The 21,078-nt window shown below is 41.5% G+C and overlaps 1 protein-coding gene across 8 annotated transcripts; it reads right to left on the bottom strand.

The window, feature by feature from the left end:
* Window positions 1–52: 52 nt before the first annotated feature.
* On the bottom strand, window positions 53–16,665 carry elavl3 (ELAV like neuron-specific RNA binding protein 3). Of its 8 annotated transcripts, none has more exons than XM_056752680.1 (7): window positions 16,169–16,665; window positions 10,338–10,554; window positions 10,147–10,250; window positions 7,341–7,494; window positions 6,028–6,253; window positions 5,556–5,594; window positions 53–4,932 (listed from the first exon to the last, which is right to left on the bottom strand). In XM_056752680.1, the coding sequence occupies exons 1-7, from the start codon at window positions 16,175–16,177 to the stop codon at window positions 4,587–4,589; spliced, it is 1,095 nt and encodes a 364-aa protein (XP_056608658.1). In that variant the 5' UTR covers window positions 16,178–16,665; the 3' UTR covers window positions 53–4,586. The 8 variants fall into 8 exon arrangements, with proteins under 8 accessions (XP_056608658.1, XP_056608657.1, XP_056608660.1 ...); XM_056752679.1 differs by having other exon boundaries at window positions 6,028–6,256; XM_056752682.1 differs by having other exon boundaries at window positions 53–4,914; window positions 16,169–16,662.
* Between the last annotated feature and the right edge of the window lie 4,413 nt (window positions 16,666–21,078).

A 21,078-nucleotide genomic window follows, 5' to 3' on the forward strand; every position in this document is an offset into this window, starting at 1 on the left:
AGTGTGATGCAAAATTCCCCACTGAAAAAAATAACAAGCACAAGGGAAACACTGAGATTCATATCTTTTATTTTTTCTGGCATGTAAAGTACAAATAATTAAACAATTCCATGAAAAAGTCCTCAAGCGTCTTCAGCTGAAATCCCAGTAATAAATATCCTAAACTCAACGGAAAGGTTTATTTTTTCCCCTTTTGTTATGCGTTGTCTTTGTTCATGTTTGGAAGTATGAGATTTTTATTCGTGACACACAGACACTGAGATCAGAAGATCTGCTTTTGATCGTTTTTTGTTTTGTTCGTTTCTTTTAATGTTCTGTTGTTCTTGGAAAATGGTTTCAGAAGAACGTTTCTAGGTAAATCTGTGTCCCTCCTAACTTAATATTGACACAAAATACAACTGGTTGAGAAACAGAGTGACCACTAACCCCTTTTCTACAGCTCAGTGCCTCGCCCGTTTCCGCCCGCTGCCTGGTTTTTTTGGCCAGTGTCGGCTTATAATTATGCCCTGAACCCCCTATTATTTTCCTGAATGTTCTCTCAGTCTGATACATGGTTGGACGGCAGCAGGGTATTTGGCGAGTGCACTGAGCCTCAGGCCTGTCTGCAGGTCCAGTAGACCTCGGCCCACCCCCACTGCCCCGGGCCCTGACACACTATGGGGTTCTGAACGTGGCTGGAAAAACAAGACTGTGAATAGATTAAATAATCAAAAGGTTTTCATTTAACAAGACAAACAAAACACAGGCATTAAAGGCATAACATCTAGCACACAGCATGTATGTTTATACACTTCAATTAGTTTAATATAGCAGTGCATTCTTTGCCTATGGAGAACTTTTCCAAATCGTAATTCTAAAGCAGTTTTTTTGTTCTGTTTTTTATTCTTTTTTAAATCTATTTGTTCCCTTTAAAGAAAAACAAAATGGTGTAACCACATTTTGGCAAAATAAAAAGCATTTAAACTTGCAAATATAATGAAATAAACCATAAATATACACAAAACATACTTTCATACGAGGCAATAATAATAATCATAATAATGATAATAAATAGTTTTTAAGTTAACAATAAGTTAAAACTACAAGCTTAAAGTCGCCCAAATAATACAAGTTCATTGGCGCTATATTGAAATTTTTTCAGTTTAAATTATTTATGTTGCAACGAAAGCTACCACAGACTTTTACGAACACAATTAAACACATTTTGATTGAAAAGAAATAATTCTAACTAATTCTAAAACCTGCATACACTGTAGGAACAGCAACTAATCATAAATAATGGAAACAAATATAAGAAATCGCACCCGATAAAAGGAACCAACGAAATATTCGACCCACGTGTGTCCTCTATGGCAACATCAACAACACAAATACGCTAAGTTAACATCGTGATTCTGATATGTAAAGTAAATCAATAAATTACAGGAAAAATGATATTCGGAAATCAACATGGGCTAAAACCGATGATATTTTAGACAGTATTCCTTTCACGGTCTTCGAAAAATAGCTCTTTTCTCTACCATAGACGCCTGTTTGTTTTAGCTTGCATGGTCAGAGCACTAATAGGGGGCGGAGGAAAGGATAATGGACATTTTTAGAGATCAGAGCTCTCGGTGCTTGTTTGATTCTTTTAATGAATCTGTTGGTTAACACTTTTTTTGTCGTTGTTTCGTTACGTTTGATCCTTCACTATTCTGCAAACCATTTCAGTGTGACGTTTAATTTCTTTTTTAAAAAATATATATATCTTTTGTTCTCAGTCAATATAAAAACGAAGCACATTGCACTTACTGTTCCATAGGAAAGTTTTTTTGTCTTTTTTTAATGATTATTATTGTATTGTTGCTCAAGCGGTGCAGTATGTCTTGCTTTCTTGCCATTGTCCTTGGCTCTATGAGGGTATGAGTTGCTGGGAGGTCTCTAGATGTGCTGGAGCTAAAGGGGACTTTAATATCCCTCTTGTTGCCAGGTGTCCCCCTGTTGCTAAAATTTGAGGGTGGACATACATATACGAATTTCAACCTCTTTAGGGCACACCACCGAGAAGTTGCAGGATGATTTGCGCAAGCGAAAGAAAAAGCTTGTATGTTTTGCAATGTTACGGTTGTATAAGCTGAGGGGGTTAATTTAAGGTGTATTACAGTTTGGATACAACAGGTATAATGTGGAGGGGTTCAGAGACACTTTGATATGTGCTATGAAGTGTGTGTGAGTGTGTGTGTTTGTGTAAGTGTGTATGTGTGTGTATGTGGTCACACGATTGCTAAACTTTTTTCCTTCATCAATGACAAAGCTAAGATCCCTTGGTTGGTTAGTGCTTGTGCAAAGAAGCAAAATCAGATGTCAACGATATGAACTGACTGTGTATACAGGTAACATGCGGAGCAAAAATTCAACAGAAAGAAAAACTGGTGCATGTCCAAAAGGAGAGAAAAAGTATAATGATCGACGTTTGCCTTGTGTGATGACGTAATGGCGAATATAATTCACTACTATGGATTATTGTGTGTAAATGTTAGATTACATTGATAAGTGCAGCTACATCATTTTATGTCAATTTTTAACTATTATTTTGGTGCGCTGAACATGCTTAAGGTGTACTCGTTACACTGTTTTGGGTGTCGTGCGCCTCAGTCGATGATGTTCAATTTGAGGCCGCAGAGCTTCACTGCACCGTCTGAAGCAACGCTTGGTTTCACTTTAGAGAAACGTTCGAGTTTTTAAGCTGAATGCATACATTTACCTGTCTGCTGATTCTTTTTTAAAAACCTGTTTCGTATGTTTCTCTTTTTTTTGTTCGTTTTGCATTTTTGAAAATGAAATGGTTTCACTGCATGTAAATCTTAGTCCCCAACCCTCCAAATCCCCTCCCGAACACCGCAGACTGGCTCTCTCTACCCAAAGTTGAAAACTCTGAAAATAAAAGCCATGCGGTGTGTCCAAAGATTTCCACGATTAAGAATCTGTAAAAATGTTGCACAAGGTCTTGTTTTTTTTCTTGTAGATATAAAAATATATTAATCTCTAATGTAATCCTTTCAAAGAGATCATTGTCCTCTTTGGCTAACACAGCGTTATTTAGAAAAGCAAAATGTCACTTGATTTGAACACACATTTACATCTTTCTGTTCTTTTCTTCGTACATCGTGAAGCTTTGCAGTTTTACAGCAATGTCTCCCCCCATGGAACAGTTTTGTTTATGTTTACTCACTCGAGGGCTATGGACGGCTTGTACCTAACTTGATGTTGTTGGTGAGATCAGTATTTTGAGATACGCTTCTTGACTGTCATGTGACCTGCAGGAAAGGGCCATGAGAATACGAAACTGGGTTTTATGTTAGCTACTTTTGGATATGCGGGGGCTCTAAAACTGATTTTAGAGGTCAGTTTAAGTCTTCTTTAGTGAATGGAGCTAAATGCATCTGAGAGAGGTTATGAAGAGCAAGGGTAACTGGTGGTGACCGACCCTGGAGACCTCTGACCTCCATAACTGCTCTCTGCGTCTTACGGATAGCTCAAAGTGTACTTGAGAGGTTAACAAGAAAGGCCTTCCAACTTCAGAAGCACTCGTACGTATAAACCTGCTCAATATGATGAACGTACATCTTGATTTCGCTGTTGACCTTCATTATTGGTTGGAAAGAATTACGAACGCTATCACCATGGGAACACTGTGAAAATGCTCCTAGTTACACAGACAACTGCATGTGGTGGAATCGATTCTAACTCTAAAACTCAGAGCGGAAAGATGCGAGGAGATTCAAGGTGGCCTTATTCGTGATGTATTCATGTCCTCGTGTGGAGGTTCGCATGTGTGTGCATATGTGTGCGAGTGTCTCTGCGATGGCTGTTGTCTTTGGGTGTGCTGAGGTGATTGTGATGACCCTGGGTGACCTCTCGTTTCGCGACTACACCGTTTGTTCTGCGGCTGTCGGGTTGGACCTCAGGTAAAGTGTGTGATGCCATAAGGCAAGGTTGCAACCTAATGTAGAGCCAGGAAACCGTAATCAAAGTTCTAGAAAATGCTTACATATTTGGCTATTATAACCACCTTAAATGTTGAATATATAGTTATATCATAATATATATAAGAGAACACTGTTTTGATCCTTTTTCTCTAAAAAATCACTGATTCAAAATGCCCAAGCGTAAAAAAGTGACTACATCTTCTGAAGCCAGACAGAAGTGTTACTGGGCAAGATTTGGGGTAAAATTGCACATGTTCGATTTTTTGTTCGTCTCGCACTATTTCCTTGACCAGTTCTCTTATTTTGCCTGAATTAAATCGAAGCTCTCGGCAGACATTCTCTGTCACATTCATTAGACTGTCCCTCCTCACGGATTCCCCTCATGTCAATCCCAGCCCCTCCTCACACTTCTGCTAATTCAATACAGGCAAATGTTGGGAAGGACTAGCATGTTGTGTAAAGAGAAAAGGAAAAAAAACTCTACTTGTGAATTTTGTTTGAAACTAAATGTGTGTGTGTGTTAGAGAGAGACTCAGTCCAGGCCCATGTAGAGTGGATGTACAGGGAGCTCGGTGGCTCCCCCTGCATGTTAAAGAGCGATAGTGACCAGGCCATCCTTTAAGCTTTGTGCTGCTTGCTGGTCTTGAAGGAGACCTGCAACACGCGGTCGCCCAGGCGATAGCCATTCAGGCTGGCGATGGCCATGGCCGCCTCGTCGTAGTTGGTCATGGTGACAAAGCCAAAGCCCTTACATTTGTTGGTGGTGAAGTCACGGATGACCTTGACGTTCGTGACGGCACCGAACGGTCCGAAGAGCTGCCACAGGACGCTTTCGTCAGCTTCCGGGGACAGGTTGTAGACGAAGATACACCAGCCAGCGCCTGTGGGCCCGGTCAGGTTGACTCCAGCTAGACTGGTCATGCTGTCAATGGTTATCGGCGAGAATCTGGGGAGGAAAGGAGAGCTACTATGGGTGTCATTCTGAAGTTCCATACATTTGTTCAACATCATCACACGTTCCTGCCATTTTGATACGTGACTGGAAACCCTCGAGTGATCCCCACAGCCGTAAGCAGATAAAAGAACGGGCAGATAACAACCAAACTAATTATATGAACTAGTGAAATTCCCTGCCGACCGCTGCAGAAATAACACAACGACGTCCAACAAAATCACAATATTTAGCAAAACATAGAAACCTAGATAGGGATGAAGGCAAAAATCAACGGAAAATTGGAACAAACAGAGGAGACGCAAACGGAATCTTGTATGTCCATGCTGGTGGAAAAAAGGACATTAAAGCAACCAAAACTGAAAAAAATGATAATGTTAGTTCAATACAGAAATACATACAAATCAGTTCAATCAAGGAATCAACCAAAATAAAAAATAAAAAGGTTAAACAAAGCCATGCCAGAATGTCCTGCTGCAAGGAGCTGAAACTGTGTGCATAAATGATGCGTTTTGTCGATCTAGCTTTAATGCATATTATATAGCCTATTATAGCCTATAGTCAGCAGGTGGTATTCCGGTCACTTTGTTTTGGCATGGATGCTATATTAAATGGACACCTTTTTTAGAAATTACCTCTTGACTCCGTAGCTGGCGTTTAGTAAATTGTCGAGTCTGCAATGCAAGAGGGAGAGTAACGAAGGTGAAGATATTAGTCGCAAGAACCAACAACCAGAGAAAAGCGTTTGCACGCAGCCATGCATTCGGCCACCAGGGGGAGCCCTTTACCGGGCCCGGCGTTCACCAATCAGACGACGCAGTGCGCACAGAGCCCTCAGGCGATGGATTGTGAGTACTGCGATGAAAGCGTCGCTGCCGTGACTGATTCATAGAAGGTCTTTTTAGACCGTTGTTTTAAATCACTCTGTATGAATGGGTTAAAGGAGCTTTGTGGCAAATTTACACATCGCCCCAATTAGCTCCGGACCCGTAATGATTCATCAAATCCCCCTGGTGCCGTGAATGCGCTGCGGTTTAAAGGAAAGACCGGCAGAGGAACACAGACAGAGGAAACAGCGGCGCTGAGAGCCGCGGTCGGGGGCAGTACCTGAAGCGCTGGGTCTGGTGGTGCAGAGGACCGGTGTAGCGCCGAGCGGCTGTCTGGTAGAGCTGTGTTAAGAGGGCTTGTCCCGTCTTCTGACTGGGGTTGTTGGCGAACTTGACGGTGATGGGTTCGGCGGCGCCCAGGGGCTTCTGTCCGTTAAGCCCTTTGATGGCCTCCTCAGCTTCGTTGCGTTTGTCGAACCGAATGAAACCCACCCCTCGCGATATACCTGCTCCGGACAGACAGCGACGCAATGTAAGCACCCTCAAAATGACGTGATACACTTTAAATTATGCCAAGATATTCTTTCATATCATCAAATTTACCAGAATGTTTCTTCAAAAATAGATTTTTGGTTAAATCGGATAGAAAAAGCAAGAACCGTTTTACTACAAATTGACTGTGGTCTGTCACAATCATTTTAATTTATGATATTAAGATTATACAAAGGGTTATGAATCTAAAATACTCTGTAATTTTTTTGTTACACTTTTATTTTAGTAAAAATAACCATGGTTGCTTAAAGGTGTCTATTTTGGTTGGGTATCACTATGTAAACGTTTAAAAAAAATGTTTTACGGACAGAAAATAATGTAACAAAATTCTTGTAACTATAAATTCTAACATCTAAATACACTTTTTTCAACGAATGAATTAATCCTAAAAACATGTTTCTCTAAATTCTATATTTTTGGGGGGTTGGAGCAGATCAAAACAAAGCTAACAATGGCATGTTACCACATTTGACAGTGTAATACTTTAACTGGGTATCACTTTATATCTTTTATGTTTAAAACAAAAAATATATATTTTTGATCATATGATCTTACAGTGGAATGTTAGTTCAATAAAATGGCAGATATGTCATGTGTTCACATGGTTAAATAAAGCCCTAACATCTAAATACACTTTTTTCAACGAATAAATGAATCCTAAAAACATTATGTTTCACTAAATTCAAGATTTTGGGGGGTTGGAGCAGATCAAACTACCACATTTGACAGTGTAATACTTTAACTGGGTATCAATTTATATCTTTAATGTTTAAAACAAAAAAGATATATTTTTTGATCATATGATCTTGCAGTGCAATGTTAGTTCAATAAAATAGCAGATAAGTCATGTGTTCACAGGGTTAAATCAAGCTATATGTGGCGGTACTCTCTGTATTCTTTTACAATCTGTGTTATAAAGCAAACCCGGGGAAATGATCAAGCATATGGCATGTTTTAGCATTACATCCAAATCTTTAATTAGATTTCTAATCCTCCCCCAGGCGGTCTATGGTGTGAGTGAGATTGTGATGTGAGGTTTACCTGTGACCTGGTCGACCAGGATGCGTGAGGTGATGATCCTTCCATACTGGGAAAACAACTGCTCCATGTCCTTCTGACCCATGGTTTTGGGCAGCCCGCTCACATAGAGGTTGGCATCACGGATGGAAGCCGAGCTGGGTCTGGCATAGGACACCTATTACACACACACACACACACAGTCGAGAGTTACTTTTAATAGAAATATTAAGAAGCATGCATCAAGACAGCTATGACAGCACTAAAACTCCCAGCAGTACAAACTTTCAAGTGTAGTCGGAGCAGATATGTCACAGCACTGCCACGCTCAAAGGCGAGACATCCGCCCACTCGCTCTCATTCCTCCTTCCTTGAAATCCACATCTCTTACATGCACTTCACTCTTACATGCGCTCCAACCAAGCCCGGTTCCCTTATTAAACACTGCTTCAGCTTCACAGTGCTCCTGACAGCAGAAACACAAGCCCACTCTCGCATTCACACTCACCCCATAGATATATCGACACCCTCTGCACTGATTTCAGACCGGCTCCCTAAGGGAGCAGCGAGGAAAATTTGATATCATGGGCTGTTATTCTAACCAGTGATTTTCCAGAAGACAGCAGCATTTAGAGCCTGTTACGCATTTGGGACGTGTCATGAATTATCAAGTCCAATTAAGCATTTGTTTTGACGTTAAAATATGCATCTAATTTTGATATCACCTCGGTATTCCCTTCGAGTTCCCCACCGCGCCTATTTGCTCGTGTTTGAGATTTGAACAGATTTCTCTCATAAAATATGTATATTTATGAGTTTCTGGTTGAGAGTGACTTTGATTGATGGTGTCAGCGAGTGTGCATGTGGTTTTTTGAGATAGAGCGATTGCTCCCCCCCACACACACACTCCTCCAGCTTTCTTTTGTTTTCTTTCTCAAGGGAAAACTGCTTCTCTGGCAACCGGCAAACCAAGTAAACAGATTACAAGATGCCCAGCGTCCCTGACAACTCCCAGCATGCTCTGCAGCACCCAAAAAATAACACAGAATTTTCTTTTAAACTATTTTTAAATTTGTTTTTAAATTTAAACGGATATATTATATAAAATAATGTGATATATTTTTCCCAATATTTAACTACCTAAATAATTTTCTTTTACATTCAATTACAAATAATTTTATTAAAGAATAAATATTGTAGTTGCACGTTTAGCTTTTTTATACATTTTAATGCCTTCTTTGTCATTTCCACACAAAACATATATTGCACAACTAGTACTCCTCTCATAATTCTTCTTTTTTAAAGCTTTTCAATCATTTCTATAATTTTATTCTTACATAATATGTCGTTCATAGCATTGACAGATGTATTACAATCCGTTGACATAAATATATGAATAATAAGATTAAGAAAGTATGTTTAATCCTAAATAACATGTTTTAAATGTGCTCTAGATATTTTAAGCCGCCCAATCAGATTATGTTTTGCCGTGAGAACTTGGAATAATCAAGCGTGTTTTTCCACCATATGTGTGTTTGCGTGTCAAAGGCAACTATGACTAAGCAGCTGTATTGTTGAGGTAGGGGTGTAATTGTGCTGTGGGTGGGTGAGTGTACAGCAGGGACTGGGATGGGAGGGGGAGATGCTGCCCCATAATTAACCCTCTCCCTGACTCTCCCACAGTGCAGATGGTCCCTGCAGCCCATATGGCCCTAATCCTGTCATTGGCATTCGTCTCCATTCTAGCCTTTGCTCCTGCACCCCGTCTCCCTCTCCGCTTTCTACCTTTCTAACAATGCCTTATTGACATGGAAACTATGACATTTGCCCGGTTTAAGGATCTGAGGGCAGCGGGCACACGAACCCTGAATGTCAGAACAGTGGTGATAGTGACTGAACGCTTTAAACAAACAGGATATTAAGGACAATAGCAATAAGACTCAGTGTTGTTTAAAAAGCTGTGCCTGTGATGTCATTCTGCAGATTGTCTCTGGCCTGTAGTCATTATTTACAGAATCGCAGTGCTTCGGGATGCTCTAAATAAAAGTGCTTTTAGATTTATGTTGTGGACTCTTTTGTTCTCCTCGGTACAATGCATTAACCATGCCAAGATTGAGAAAAATAGCTTAGGAGTTATTTATTTTTAGTTTGTTTTGTAGTTACGGCTATTTACAATCTCTGTTTTCTCTGAATCGGAGCATGGTTGAGTCAGTCCCGTCTAAAAGGCCTGTACCTAAACTGTAGCTTGGCAGTGTTTCTATAAAAACAGTAGAAAACTTCTTCAAATGTTGACATAAACATCATCCTTGCCTCTGATGCGATTTACACACAGCCACAATACACGTGTGCTCAAACACGCTAAATCTATGGAAGCCAGCTTAACCGTAGATTCTCGCCTTGGCCTTGTGTTCGTCTTTGATGTATGGTGATCAGGTGGGGGAACAGACCGGACTGTTTAATCTCTGGCTTTCAGAATCCCAGTCAGACATTTCTCCACCCCTCAGCCCAGCTGAATTCGGGACAAAGAAGGCCCTAATTAGCCAAGATGGGAGGCAGATGGGGCTCTCTCTCTGCTGACCTCCTAGCCTCACATTGCGTCCCCCTAATTACATTTCCATCACAATCACCTCTGCACACAACCCCTTGCTTTCTGACCTCAACTCTTTCTTTTCTTTCGCCCCTTTTGTTCACTCTACTGTCTCTTCCCCTTTTCTCCACCTCGCCGGCTGTCGTGTCTGTCTTGGGCTGCCTGTCCCTCCCTCTCTTCTGCTTTATTCCCCACATCCTCCCCATTGCGTGATTGAAGAGTGTGGGGTCGAGCATCTCTTACCTTGATTGTTTTGGTCTGCAGTTTGAGACCGTTGAGCGTGTTGATGGCCTTGTCTGCATCGTTGGGATCAACGTAGTTTACGAAGCCATAGCCCAAACTCTGACCTGCAATAACATAAATGAAAATACACTTGACGCGTTTCTGCTTTGATGCTAAAGTTTGCATTTCGTATGTCAAATGAATGGTGTTACCTGTGATCTTGTCTCTGACTAATTTGCAGGACTCGATCTCGCCGATGCTGCCGAAGAGGCTCTTGAACTCTTCCTGGGTCATGTTCTGAGGCAGGTAGTTGACGATCAGGTTAGTTTTGCTGTCGTCTGTGGCTCCGTTGGTGCTGATAACGGGGCCATTGGGCATGCTGGTTCCGCTCGGACCATTGGACACCTGAGTTTCCATGGTGCTAATTATCTGCAGGTGGAAAAATGTCCAATTAGACTGTGTGTTTGGGTTGCAAAAGCGTCATTTGTGTAATCCAAGATCTTCCACCACACACGCTACGTCGCCGTCTTTGAGAGGTTGGAAATCAATGTGTCTGAGGGCCAGAGCACTGGAGGAGAACAATGTCCCACCTCCCCTCCTCATCTGACCGCTTTCTCCCTCACTTCAACTCTTTTGATTTCCCCCTGGGTCTACAGATGTCATAGTACTTTCTCTTTTTCCCTGCCCCCATTTTCTCTATGTGGGGTGAAACGGCATTACATCACTGCTAGAGGCTCTGAGAGGTTGGGAGAGGACAGACACATAAATAAATTATGTTTTCATTTCCACCTGCTAACACAAAAAAATGTGCTCTTGACAACTAGAAATGACAAGTTCTTATTGGCACCTCATATATGTGAAAATTGTGAGTGTGTGTCTGGGTCTTTGGTTCATCTGTGCTTGTGTGGAGAACAGCATGAGGCTTAATTTGGCCTATAGGGGATTTTCAAACAACAGCTGTATGCAGGTTGTAAACGCAACTTTCGACTACCTTGTTCAATGGTCCCTTTCGTTGCCATCTTCCAGCGGCTTGCGCAACTTCCATAAACCAGCGCAAAGGATTACACAATAAGCTTTTTATCATTTTTTTGAAAAATGATGCAGTAGATTTTTTATGTTTTTTGCTGGATATGTTCCACGATTCACGAATTGGCATGCGTTAGTACGTTCCTGTATTAGTCATCCTTCTTGAACGGGCTCTTTCCCTTGAACGGGCCCCTGGGGTGGAACAGGGTGTCTCACCAACTTAATTAAGAATGCATCCGTGATCTTTCTGTTGGATCCACACTATCAACAGGCAGAGTCGTATGCCACAAGTGCCACGATACGTTTTTACGAATAAATAAAAATTGTGATCAAGCTGGAAATGTAATTAAAATTAAGTATTTTTCAATTTATACACATTATTAAAAACACAAATCAATAGTTCCATTTGAGCGTAAACAGGTGCATTTTTTTAGTTCTGTGGATTTTCTTTTCTTTGTTCTCTTTTCAGTATCGCCTCTGCGCCTCATCTCTCTCTAACACGCTGGCTCTTCAGTGGAATGATTTATTCCTGCCTTGAGCCTTACCTCAAACCAGGTTGCCCAGGTAACAGCAGCTTGACGACTGTTGCTATTGGCTGGCTTCTTGACTTTTAGCAAACCTTGCATGTATGTGTGCATGTCGAATGCGTGTGTGTTTATATAAGATGGAACAATGTTAGCGAAAAACACAATGTAAGCTAGTTCTCAGTTATCACCGCTTTTGTTTAGCATTAATAAAATACGCTAACGGCAGAATGTATAGGGAATCTCAGCCAAATTGAAACTGACAAGGAGAAAACTCGGAAAGACAGAGATGAGTGAGTTACTAAAGCATTGCAAAACATGGATTTAGGCAACACTGCTGGCTATAACCAATTTCACTATCATCTGAACAAGAATGCTTGGCCAAGAGCTTGGCTTTCTTTCAACACAAATTGTCATAAAATGGCATCTGGCCCCTTTGCTTTGTTCTTTGGAAATGTCTCTCAGCCTGCAGTTTAAGAAATATCTTGGGTTTAGCATGTAAACCCAAGTTAGACAGGAACTGCCCATGCGTTGACACAAACCGAGCAAGTCTTTACACAAAGTGACAGGATCAGGGCAAATGTGATGCATGAACTGAAGTAAACCACCCTATGGCAAGCCACCCATCCTCAGCGACGAATGTAACGAGTTACACAACGCGCAGGCTCTTTGGACGACACAGACTATCTCACTGCTCTGAAACCGAAGCTAGCCTGGCAGAGGTGGAGGAGAACTTAGTTTCAAAATACATGACTCACAAAGACAGCTGAGAGCCTGCTTAGCGCTACGTTTCTTTTCACTGTCGCTCCTTCGACATCACACACCTGAATTTATACTTTTAAAAATACTGCTTATGAAACAAAAGGCTCAAAAGTAAAATCATGGCTTTGGTAGGAAGGGTGGACAGTCCTGTCCCAGCATGTCCTTTTTCTATTTCTGGAAGAGTTCTCCCTCAATATTTAATGCACTGCATCAGCATCGCCTACACAAGGACCCAGACTCGCACGCAAACAAGAGCGCTGCATCTCATACGCAAAACCTATTACCTCCCCACCACCGCACTCATAAAGATAAATGACTGCAAAGATTCCTCTTAGTGATTGTGCAATTAGAGTCGGAGCGAATAACCGTCAACTGTTGGGGAAATGGAGGATTGAAGGTTGATTTTTAAAAATAGATGTGTTTGCGGTTTGCACAATTTAAAAATGAATAAAAAGAAAAATACCTAAAAGCTGTGTAGTAAAACCTCAAAGCATTTAGAAATTTAAATAGCCGGTTTTCTTTTTTGAGAGAAATATAAAAAGGATACACATTTAAGAATGTGGTTTAGCAATAAACCTTACAAATGTTTTTAAAAAATAGTTTTCATTATTCATTCATTTATTTCATTACGCTAAAATCTATGCAGAGAATTCTGAATATAGACAGGCCTGATAGCAGCGTGTTATAAAGACAATCGGCCGGCCTCACGTCACTTCCTTGATGTCCCTGTGTTGTAAGGGAGCCATTTTCTTAAAATAAACACAGGCTCACACAGCATCAGGGGAGGTAAACAAATAAAGCATAAAGCAGATCCAATCTACAACTGTATGCAACACGTCAACCTTACTTTTTCAATCTGTAAGGACAGACATTGCTTTATATTCTGAATGTTCTTCATAAAGTAACAAAATCTGTGCAAGTAACATGTCTCACATGCCTAATGTGGACCTTCATTTTGCAATTTTTAATTCGTCATTTGTAAATGTAAGTGCTTAGACAGGCTCCTGTCTGAAATGTGAATGCTGGATTGCCAAAAAGGCGTTTCAGTAACACAGATTACAGGATTAACCTAAACAAAAGGCATTAGCTACACTCTCACTGCAGCTTAAAGGATCACTGTGGCAGCTGTAAAACAACAGGACACAAGTCAAAGCCCAATATTCACAAGCGCACATTGAACGGATAAACCCTTCCTCTTTGTTATTTATTTTCGTCCGTGCCTATGGGAAAATAACTTGGGTTAATTTTGCTTCAGAAATGGTGAGCGCAAAGGATAATCAGTTTATCGCGCAAATTTCTATATCATTGTCTCAACCCCCTTTTTAAAAATGTATCGGTAAAAATTTAATTATAATTTTTGCAAGAACGCTTACGCAAAACGAAAGGCTTTTTTGAAAAGCAGTATTGAGGTTTGGTCGCTATCCAGAGTGCTGAAGTCGGGAGTGGCTCAGAGGGGATCCCGTTTGAAATCGGCGCATTTGCTTTCATTCTGTGGAATAATGAAACCGGACTTCAAAATATCTTTCTTTGCCGCGGGGTCAATTTTATCGAGTGCACATTAAACTCTTGATGACGACTTTATAAATAAACTCGTTCTCTTGGCCCAGCCGATTACGCGTCGTTTAAAATCGTTATCCCCTCGTCCTTTGATTGGACAAGTACGCGTGTGCTCTTTGGGCATTCATAAATCCGAGCTCCTTTTTGCTGAATAAACGTATTGACACAAGCGAACAAAAGAGCCACCCGTTCCTCCTCTACAGAGACCATGGCAGCACTATGAATATTAATGTAAACAGTAGCGCTTTGTGTCGAGGCCAGAGGATGCATGCGGGACTCTCCGGGAACAATGAGCATTGCTTCTGCCTTCGCTTTCTCTCTATTCTGCAGCTCATGATAATAATAGTTATAATTTAGAAGGAAAAAATATGTACAAAAAATAAAAAAAGGGTTTAAAAACAACAGAAGTGTGTGAATTGGGTTCTATTATTTTTTGCATGACACAAAACATCTTTCTCTCATACTTTTTATATATTTAAAATGTTGTGTTTGTATTTGTTACTGTTAAAATGCATTATATTATTCCTCCACAATATTTCCACAGTCGTTGCATTTGTCTGTGAAAATAGTTCGTTTAAAGCGTTTTAATTCGCTATAGACGAGGCCTGCTGATGCTATCAATTATAAAGCTTTTTAAATGACGCGACTTCCTCAGTTTGCACACCGAATAATGAGGTGTTCGTACAGAAAGAAGACCGTGTTGTGTATCGGTTGTGATGTCCTTGTCCTTGAATCGTGAAAGCGCCTGGAGAAGGTTATCTGACTCAACGGTTTTATGTGCTTGGCACTGCGGTAGAGGCTCGTGCTCACGGAGGACTGCGGAACAACATGCCGACGGGCCTTCATTCATCAAATCTCACAGACCCGTCACACAATCTGATGAGAATTAATATGATAGAAACGCTTTGGTTTGAAGCCACCGTAAACCAAGGCAGGCTGTCCTTCACCGCATCGTTTCGTGGTACCGGTGACTTATTTTTCAGGTCCTAAAACATCTAAACTCAAACGCAAAATGTCAACATGACTTCCAGGCCACGTGTAATTATCTTGCGTATAATTATTATTAAACGGATAAATTACAATGTGGGTCGCCATTAAAGCGAATATAGCGTCTAATATTTGCGAGAGTTTGATTCTTGAAAGGACAAAGACGATTAGCTGGCAACACCCTGCACACAGCAGGCCTGGAGAATTACACGTCAGAAGTGAACCCGACGTCTTAAATATTCATCCGCAAATTGTAAGCACGTGTTAATATTTAAACGTGCTCTTTTGTCGTTGTTCTGTCAGAAAATATCGCGTCTCCACGTGAATGTGATGAGCGCGTGCCATCGCTGTCTTGTCGAGAAGACACGCCCAAATCGATTGACATCAGGCCTCTGAATCTTCCACATATTTGTAACTCAAATTCTTGCATTTGCAATGTTTATACCTAGACTTTGCGCCGCGATCTCTAATGTCTCGTCGCGAGCTTTACGAATGTCGTCCTGTCTGATTCAATCCTAACCAATGCATATGATCTCCCCTCCCCCTCCGAGTGACTCGACCTTTTTTCTTTGCCTGTGCTCTCAGCCTCCGAGGCATCGTGTTTTGTCTCAGAGATTCGTCTTGAGCATCCTTTTTGCTGCGCAAGGAGGAGAGAGGGGCAGAAGCATGTGTCCTCTTACGCCCTTCTGCTTTAACAGCACCTCAGCTATTGATGTGGAATTCCTCGGCTCTCTGTCTCGCTTTGATGCCGAATTACCGCTAGAATGTATTTATATTTTGACTCGGCTAAAAATAGAGGTACATTGCCGATGCCGAATGCTTTGGCGCATGCATTTTGACGAGCTGTTAAAATGGCAGAAGGAAGCAATGTTTTGATTCTTCACTTAAAACGTCGAAGAAGCGAGCTGGGCTTAAGCGATGCCTGTATCACATTACTTACACCCAGGGCTTATCGTTAATCTTGTTTACAAAATCCGCTATAAGTACGTGTGCGTTATGACCTAATGCGAGATTAACATTTTCAACTAGCTTGTGTTTTGGATGAATACGAAAATATGCAAATGCTATGGTGTTGCTTATATATTTGCTGTCTGTATTCAGCATCTCCACACATTGTGGAAGATGCTCGAATTGATTTTGTGTCATTGTTATAGTGTCTTGTAAGAGAGACGAAAAGGTATACGTACAGTAACCATTCTTGACGTACGGAGATGATAGCGATCTAGGTCCTTCAATGTGCTGGTCTCAGGCCGGCTCGCTGTTATGACACGGCTGGCGTTTTTGCGCTGTGGCTCGAGAAAGGAAAATGTCAATTTCCAAAGGAAAAGAAAAAAAAAGAAAAAGGAAAAAGACAGTCTTGGTCAGGAAATCTCAGCCCGTGCGATTGTAGGTTTCCTCAGCAGCGTGAAAATGAGGAGAAGGGGGTTTTCTTCAGGATGATGATGAGAGAGAGATTTCTCTCCGTGTGGCGTGGGCGTTGGTACAGAAAAAAAGAGAAGCAGTGATCCCCAGTAGGGTGTGTCCAGGGGAGGGTGTTGTGGTTCTGCTGTTGTGTGTGTATTTCCCAGCTCCTCGCAGGCTTCTTCTGTGCCTCTGCTGCAATGTTCTTCTCTTATGTGTCCTTCTGCCTGGCAGAGCTCGCTCCTGATTGGCTAATTGTGCAGGGAGGGTACTACATGGCAGCCATTGCAATGCGCTCTTCTCCCATTATCCCCTTCAGGAGAGATCACCGAGAGCCCCCCCATCCCTGCACCCCCACCCGTCTCTCCACTCTTCCTTTTGCCCTCCCTTTCTTCCTGCCCCCTCGACGCACATGCAGAGCTGAGTGAATAGAGCTCCACCTGCACTCAGAACAGATGGATGCAGAAAAAGACAGGAGCCATGCTTTCTTCTTCTGTTTGCCCCTCTCTCATCTTCCCCCATACTCGGGGCTCTTTTTTTCCCTTGATTTCACATTATTTGTCCTTCCCCTGCAGCTCTTTCGTGTTCATCTGTTGCGTTCCTCCCGTATTCTGTGCTCCAGTGTGGCGCGCTGCTTTTCTAAAGAGTTGTAAAGAACGCTGAGTAAATGGAGTAAAGAAGCACAGCGTTTGTTCCACGTTGAGAAGGTAAAATGGCTGTGTAGACGACAGTGCAAAGGCATAAATGTGTGAAGGTCATTTATGGACACAAAGAAACCCACTCTTTCAATATGTTGACTGACAACAAAAGTGTGTACTTATTCACTCTTTGGATATAAATGATGTCAGGAGCATATGGTGCATTCTTAAGAGACATTGATGGGAAGCATAGATTACATAATAACATAATATTCTAGCAATACCTGAAAGGAGAAGCATGCGAGTGTATGTCAACGCACAATATTCAATACATACCGTGACTGTGAAGAGACAGTCTTGGGTGTCACATAGAAGTCACACGTTATTGTTGTTACATAATCCCACACAATGACAAAATGTCAAGCAACACATGAAATGGTAGAAATGCAGCACACACATTACACTTGGCAGTAGATGAGTTGCATTGACTGCGGCCTTATTGTGTGGTGCTGTTATTAAACATCGACACGCTGATTGCAGTGGTTGTTATCTTAAGCTCCCTTCCCCCCTCCAATCTCAGCAAGAGGGTAGAGCTCATCGAGACAGGCTGTTTGGTCTCATCTATAATGCATCTTCTGCCCCAGGACTTGATGTGTGACAAATGACCTATTTCTGCGCAGACCCCCACAGGGCCTTGACTTGAGGGAGCATGCGTGGCGGCCAGGGCAGCTCTTACGTTAGCGGTGTGCGGTGAACGCACACGGGTCTCCTCCAGTAAGTTGGACGACAGCGCTCTGGAACGTGTAGGCATATGGAAATGCGCGCTTACAGCTCGCAAAGATGTGTTTGTTTTTGTGTTTACGTGAGCGTCGGAGACCGCCGGCTGCTGTGGCTCTCCTACATCTGCATTGGCCTTGGATGACCTTGTGGAAATCTCAACTGCCGTTGTGTCTTCAGCTGATGTTCCCCAGCGACGATGCAGATTGCAGACAGACAGTCATAGCGCAGGTATCAGGCGTTAAGAGTCAGAGTTACCGAGTGGGCGATATTGTCGTTGGCCTGAAAATGCGCTGTAATGCAGATCAGAAAAACAGCATCTTTTCTGCGCGTCTACAGTGGGTAATATACACAATGATATGTGTTCTGCCTGCCGAGTTCTTAGGAAATCAGCCGAGATGGGCGAGTGGGTGGTTGCGTTCAAACTCATTAACCTTCCGACGATTTCCAGAATGAAGGTTGTTGTACATTTCAAGGATGCAGGTTAACATGGAAGGTCGAGCGTAGACTCATCTTGGCCGTACTGTAGATTCTGCACGACAACCTGTCAAACTGCTTGCTCACGCCCTCTTTCGCCTTTACTTCTTCTTTTTGGTCCTTGTCCTGCAACTCTACCCCAGTCAGTGTGGGCCCTGTCTGATATTTTACATAATTGCCTTACATAAGTAGCCGGCTCTGCTCGGAGCTTGGATGATATTAGCGGCGATGAATATTGCATGAGGAAGGCACTCGTTAAGCGTTAATAAGAGGATAGAGATGGGCCCCGCTGTCAATCTGTCTTAACCCCGCCCACTCTGTTCTGACTTTCCTCAGACTGCATGCATGTGCGTTTGCGTGCGCGCAAAGGCCGGTCACGGAGACGGAGGAGGGAAAGATTTAGCTATTAGGTGCTGGTGTTGTTTTGTGCTTTGTGAGGCGAATAAAGACAGCACTTGTGCCACAAAGAGCCCGGGTCTGTTGGCTGCCTACAGTTCCACACGCACCCCGTTCACACTTCACTTGAAAAAAACAGTTTAATTGCAGAGGCTCATTAGGGGTCTTCACTGGCAGCGGGGCAGCTGAATCCAGTCTGTGGGTAAGAGGGCATCTGAAGCACCCATTTACCACCCTGATTCAGAGGATCAAGGATGGCAGTTGCTTGAAGCTCTTTCAGTAATTTCACTGGTGATTTTTAATGTTCAGGAGCCCCACTAGAAGAGCCGATTAAGAGACGGACGCCTTTGTCCCGGATGCCATTTCGGCATAAGAGACTCTAAGGCTCTTGTTTGCTCTTTCAGTGATTATTGATTTAAGACACTTTTTCTGGCCGTCAAAATGTGACGTTGTGTTTAGATTTGTGGTGCAAAAACAGGAAGCTGTCCACTGGTTATCTCATAACAAAAAGTGTGTGTTTCACATTCGCAAATCGTGAATTTACATTTATGGGAAGCATGTTATGATCGCGCTGAATCTATTATCACCGGCACAGGAGATATGATTGTGTGAAACAGATGTGTTCCATTGCTACAGCTAGTGTTATTCAGATTATAACCGCTCAAAGATCTGAGCTGAAGAAGATATCTCTTGGGTTTTCTACAGTGTTTTAAGTATTTACAATCTGCAATGTGTCTACTAGTGTAATTCTAATGTTACTTTAAAGTGTGCAAAATTAAAAAATATGCACAACAGATACACACACATCGTCCTTTTATAATAATTATAAGTACTGTGTTATATCAAAGATATTAATATTAACAAGATGCCCCACTGCCGTTACAATTAATGGCTAAGAATGCAACGCTCAATATGCACTAGCGAAGGAAGTCCCGCCTTCCAGTAAAATGAGCCAATCGTCAATCAGTAAAATATGACAATTCTATGGGGTGCGGCTCTCGTGAGGCGCGCAGGCGCAGTAGATGAGACGATCTCGAAAAGGGTGATTTAGCGCGATTTAAAACCTTTTAAACTACAATTCCGTCATAAATGTATTCCCTTAATATTAACATGTATTTCTGTAACTCTAACTATCAAATGTGGCATCATTTGAAAGCTTAGAGTCTCTAATTTCTGGAGAAGTGCACCAATTGTGCATTTATCGTACATAAAATAACTTATTTAGGCTGAAATTCATCATTTAGCCATGTCGTAGCCCCTTTAAAATCATGTGTGTTTATGATCATGAACATTTTTCATAACACTCAAATATGTCCGACATGTTCGAGTTATATATCAAATGAAAGCTCTTATGCTACCGAATATAGATCTCCAGTTGGATTTATTGACATTTCATCACAGATTGAAGTCGAATGAATCATTGAAATTGATATTTGTAAACAAACAACACATTCATCGAATATCTACGCTAATAACTGCATCCCACCATTACAAATGATACATAATCTTTTTCGTTAGATTGATTTCTACAAAATAAATAAATTTCTACCTTTTTTCGTTTTGTTTTAAAAGTTGAATATCTGCTTCCAATGTCTCCCATCAACGTGCTGCGTCAGCAACGGGACATAAAAGCTAGGATAGATAAAAATTCAGTAAAATACACGAACCTCTATCTATCAACATGAGATACATATTAAACGCATGATTCTGACCTCTATGTAGACCCCTCATTTGTCCAAATAGATGAATCAGAGGCTGAGATATGTTAATGCGTAACAGGGTAGGCGGACCAAATACAAGTAGCTATTTGTGTTCACCACGAGCAAATTCAACTCCAAGTTTCGCTTGTTGCATGCACTTTCAGCTGTGCTACTTGTAATTTACACAAAAATATTCCATTTATACCACTGTATGTGGTAATGGGGTCTGTTTAAATTTGGCGAATTCAGGCGGAAATTACGAACAAAGGACACTTGAGTTGCTTTAGAACAATAATTGAACACCACATGATAGAGAAAAATATATTTCAATTGTTGAAACCTATTGAAATCACAAACAATTGTCTGCAAGAGTAATACACTTTCAAAAACAGACCTTTTCATAGGACTGACATCACATACAGTATAATAATGTTTATCACTTTCAGCAGTGTTTTATGAAAATTGACACCAAAATGTGGTATTTACACCACTGTATGTATATAATATGGTGTGCTTGTAAAATTGGGTATGACAAATTCAAGAGGAAATCCAAAAGATGGCCCAGAGTTAAACAAACACAAGATATGATAACGTTCATGTTATGCTTTATTATTGATCGGAAATGTGTAATTAAATTTTCGCCAGCGATTTTAGAAATATCTACCTTCCCCCATGCAAGTAGATAGGACTGTAGACTTCATATGACAT

This window comes from Triplophysa dalaica, chromosome 7, assembly GCF_015846415.1.
Source record: "Triplophysa dalaica isolate WHDGS20190420 chromosome 7, ASM1584641v1, whole genome shotgun sequence".
Classification (NCBI taxonomy): domain Eukaryota; kingdom Metazoa; phylum Chordata; class Actinopteri; order Cypriniformes; family Nemacheilidae; genus Triplophysa; species Triplophysa dalaica.

Excerpts from the sequence above, each read along its gene's own strand:
- elavl3 (XM_056752679.1), bottom strand. Across the intron at positions 5,595-6,027 it reads CACCAGACCCAGCGCTTCAG|ACTCGACAATTTACTAAACG; the intron begins GTACTGCCCCCG and ends CTTGCATTGCAG. Across the intron at positions 4,933-5,555 it reads GCCAGCTACGGAGTCAAGAG|CTCTCCTTTCCTCCCCAGAT; the intron begins GTAATTTCTAAA and ends CACCCATAGTAG.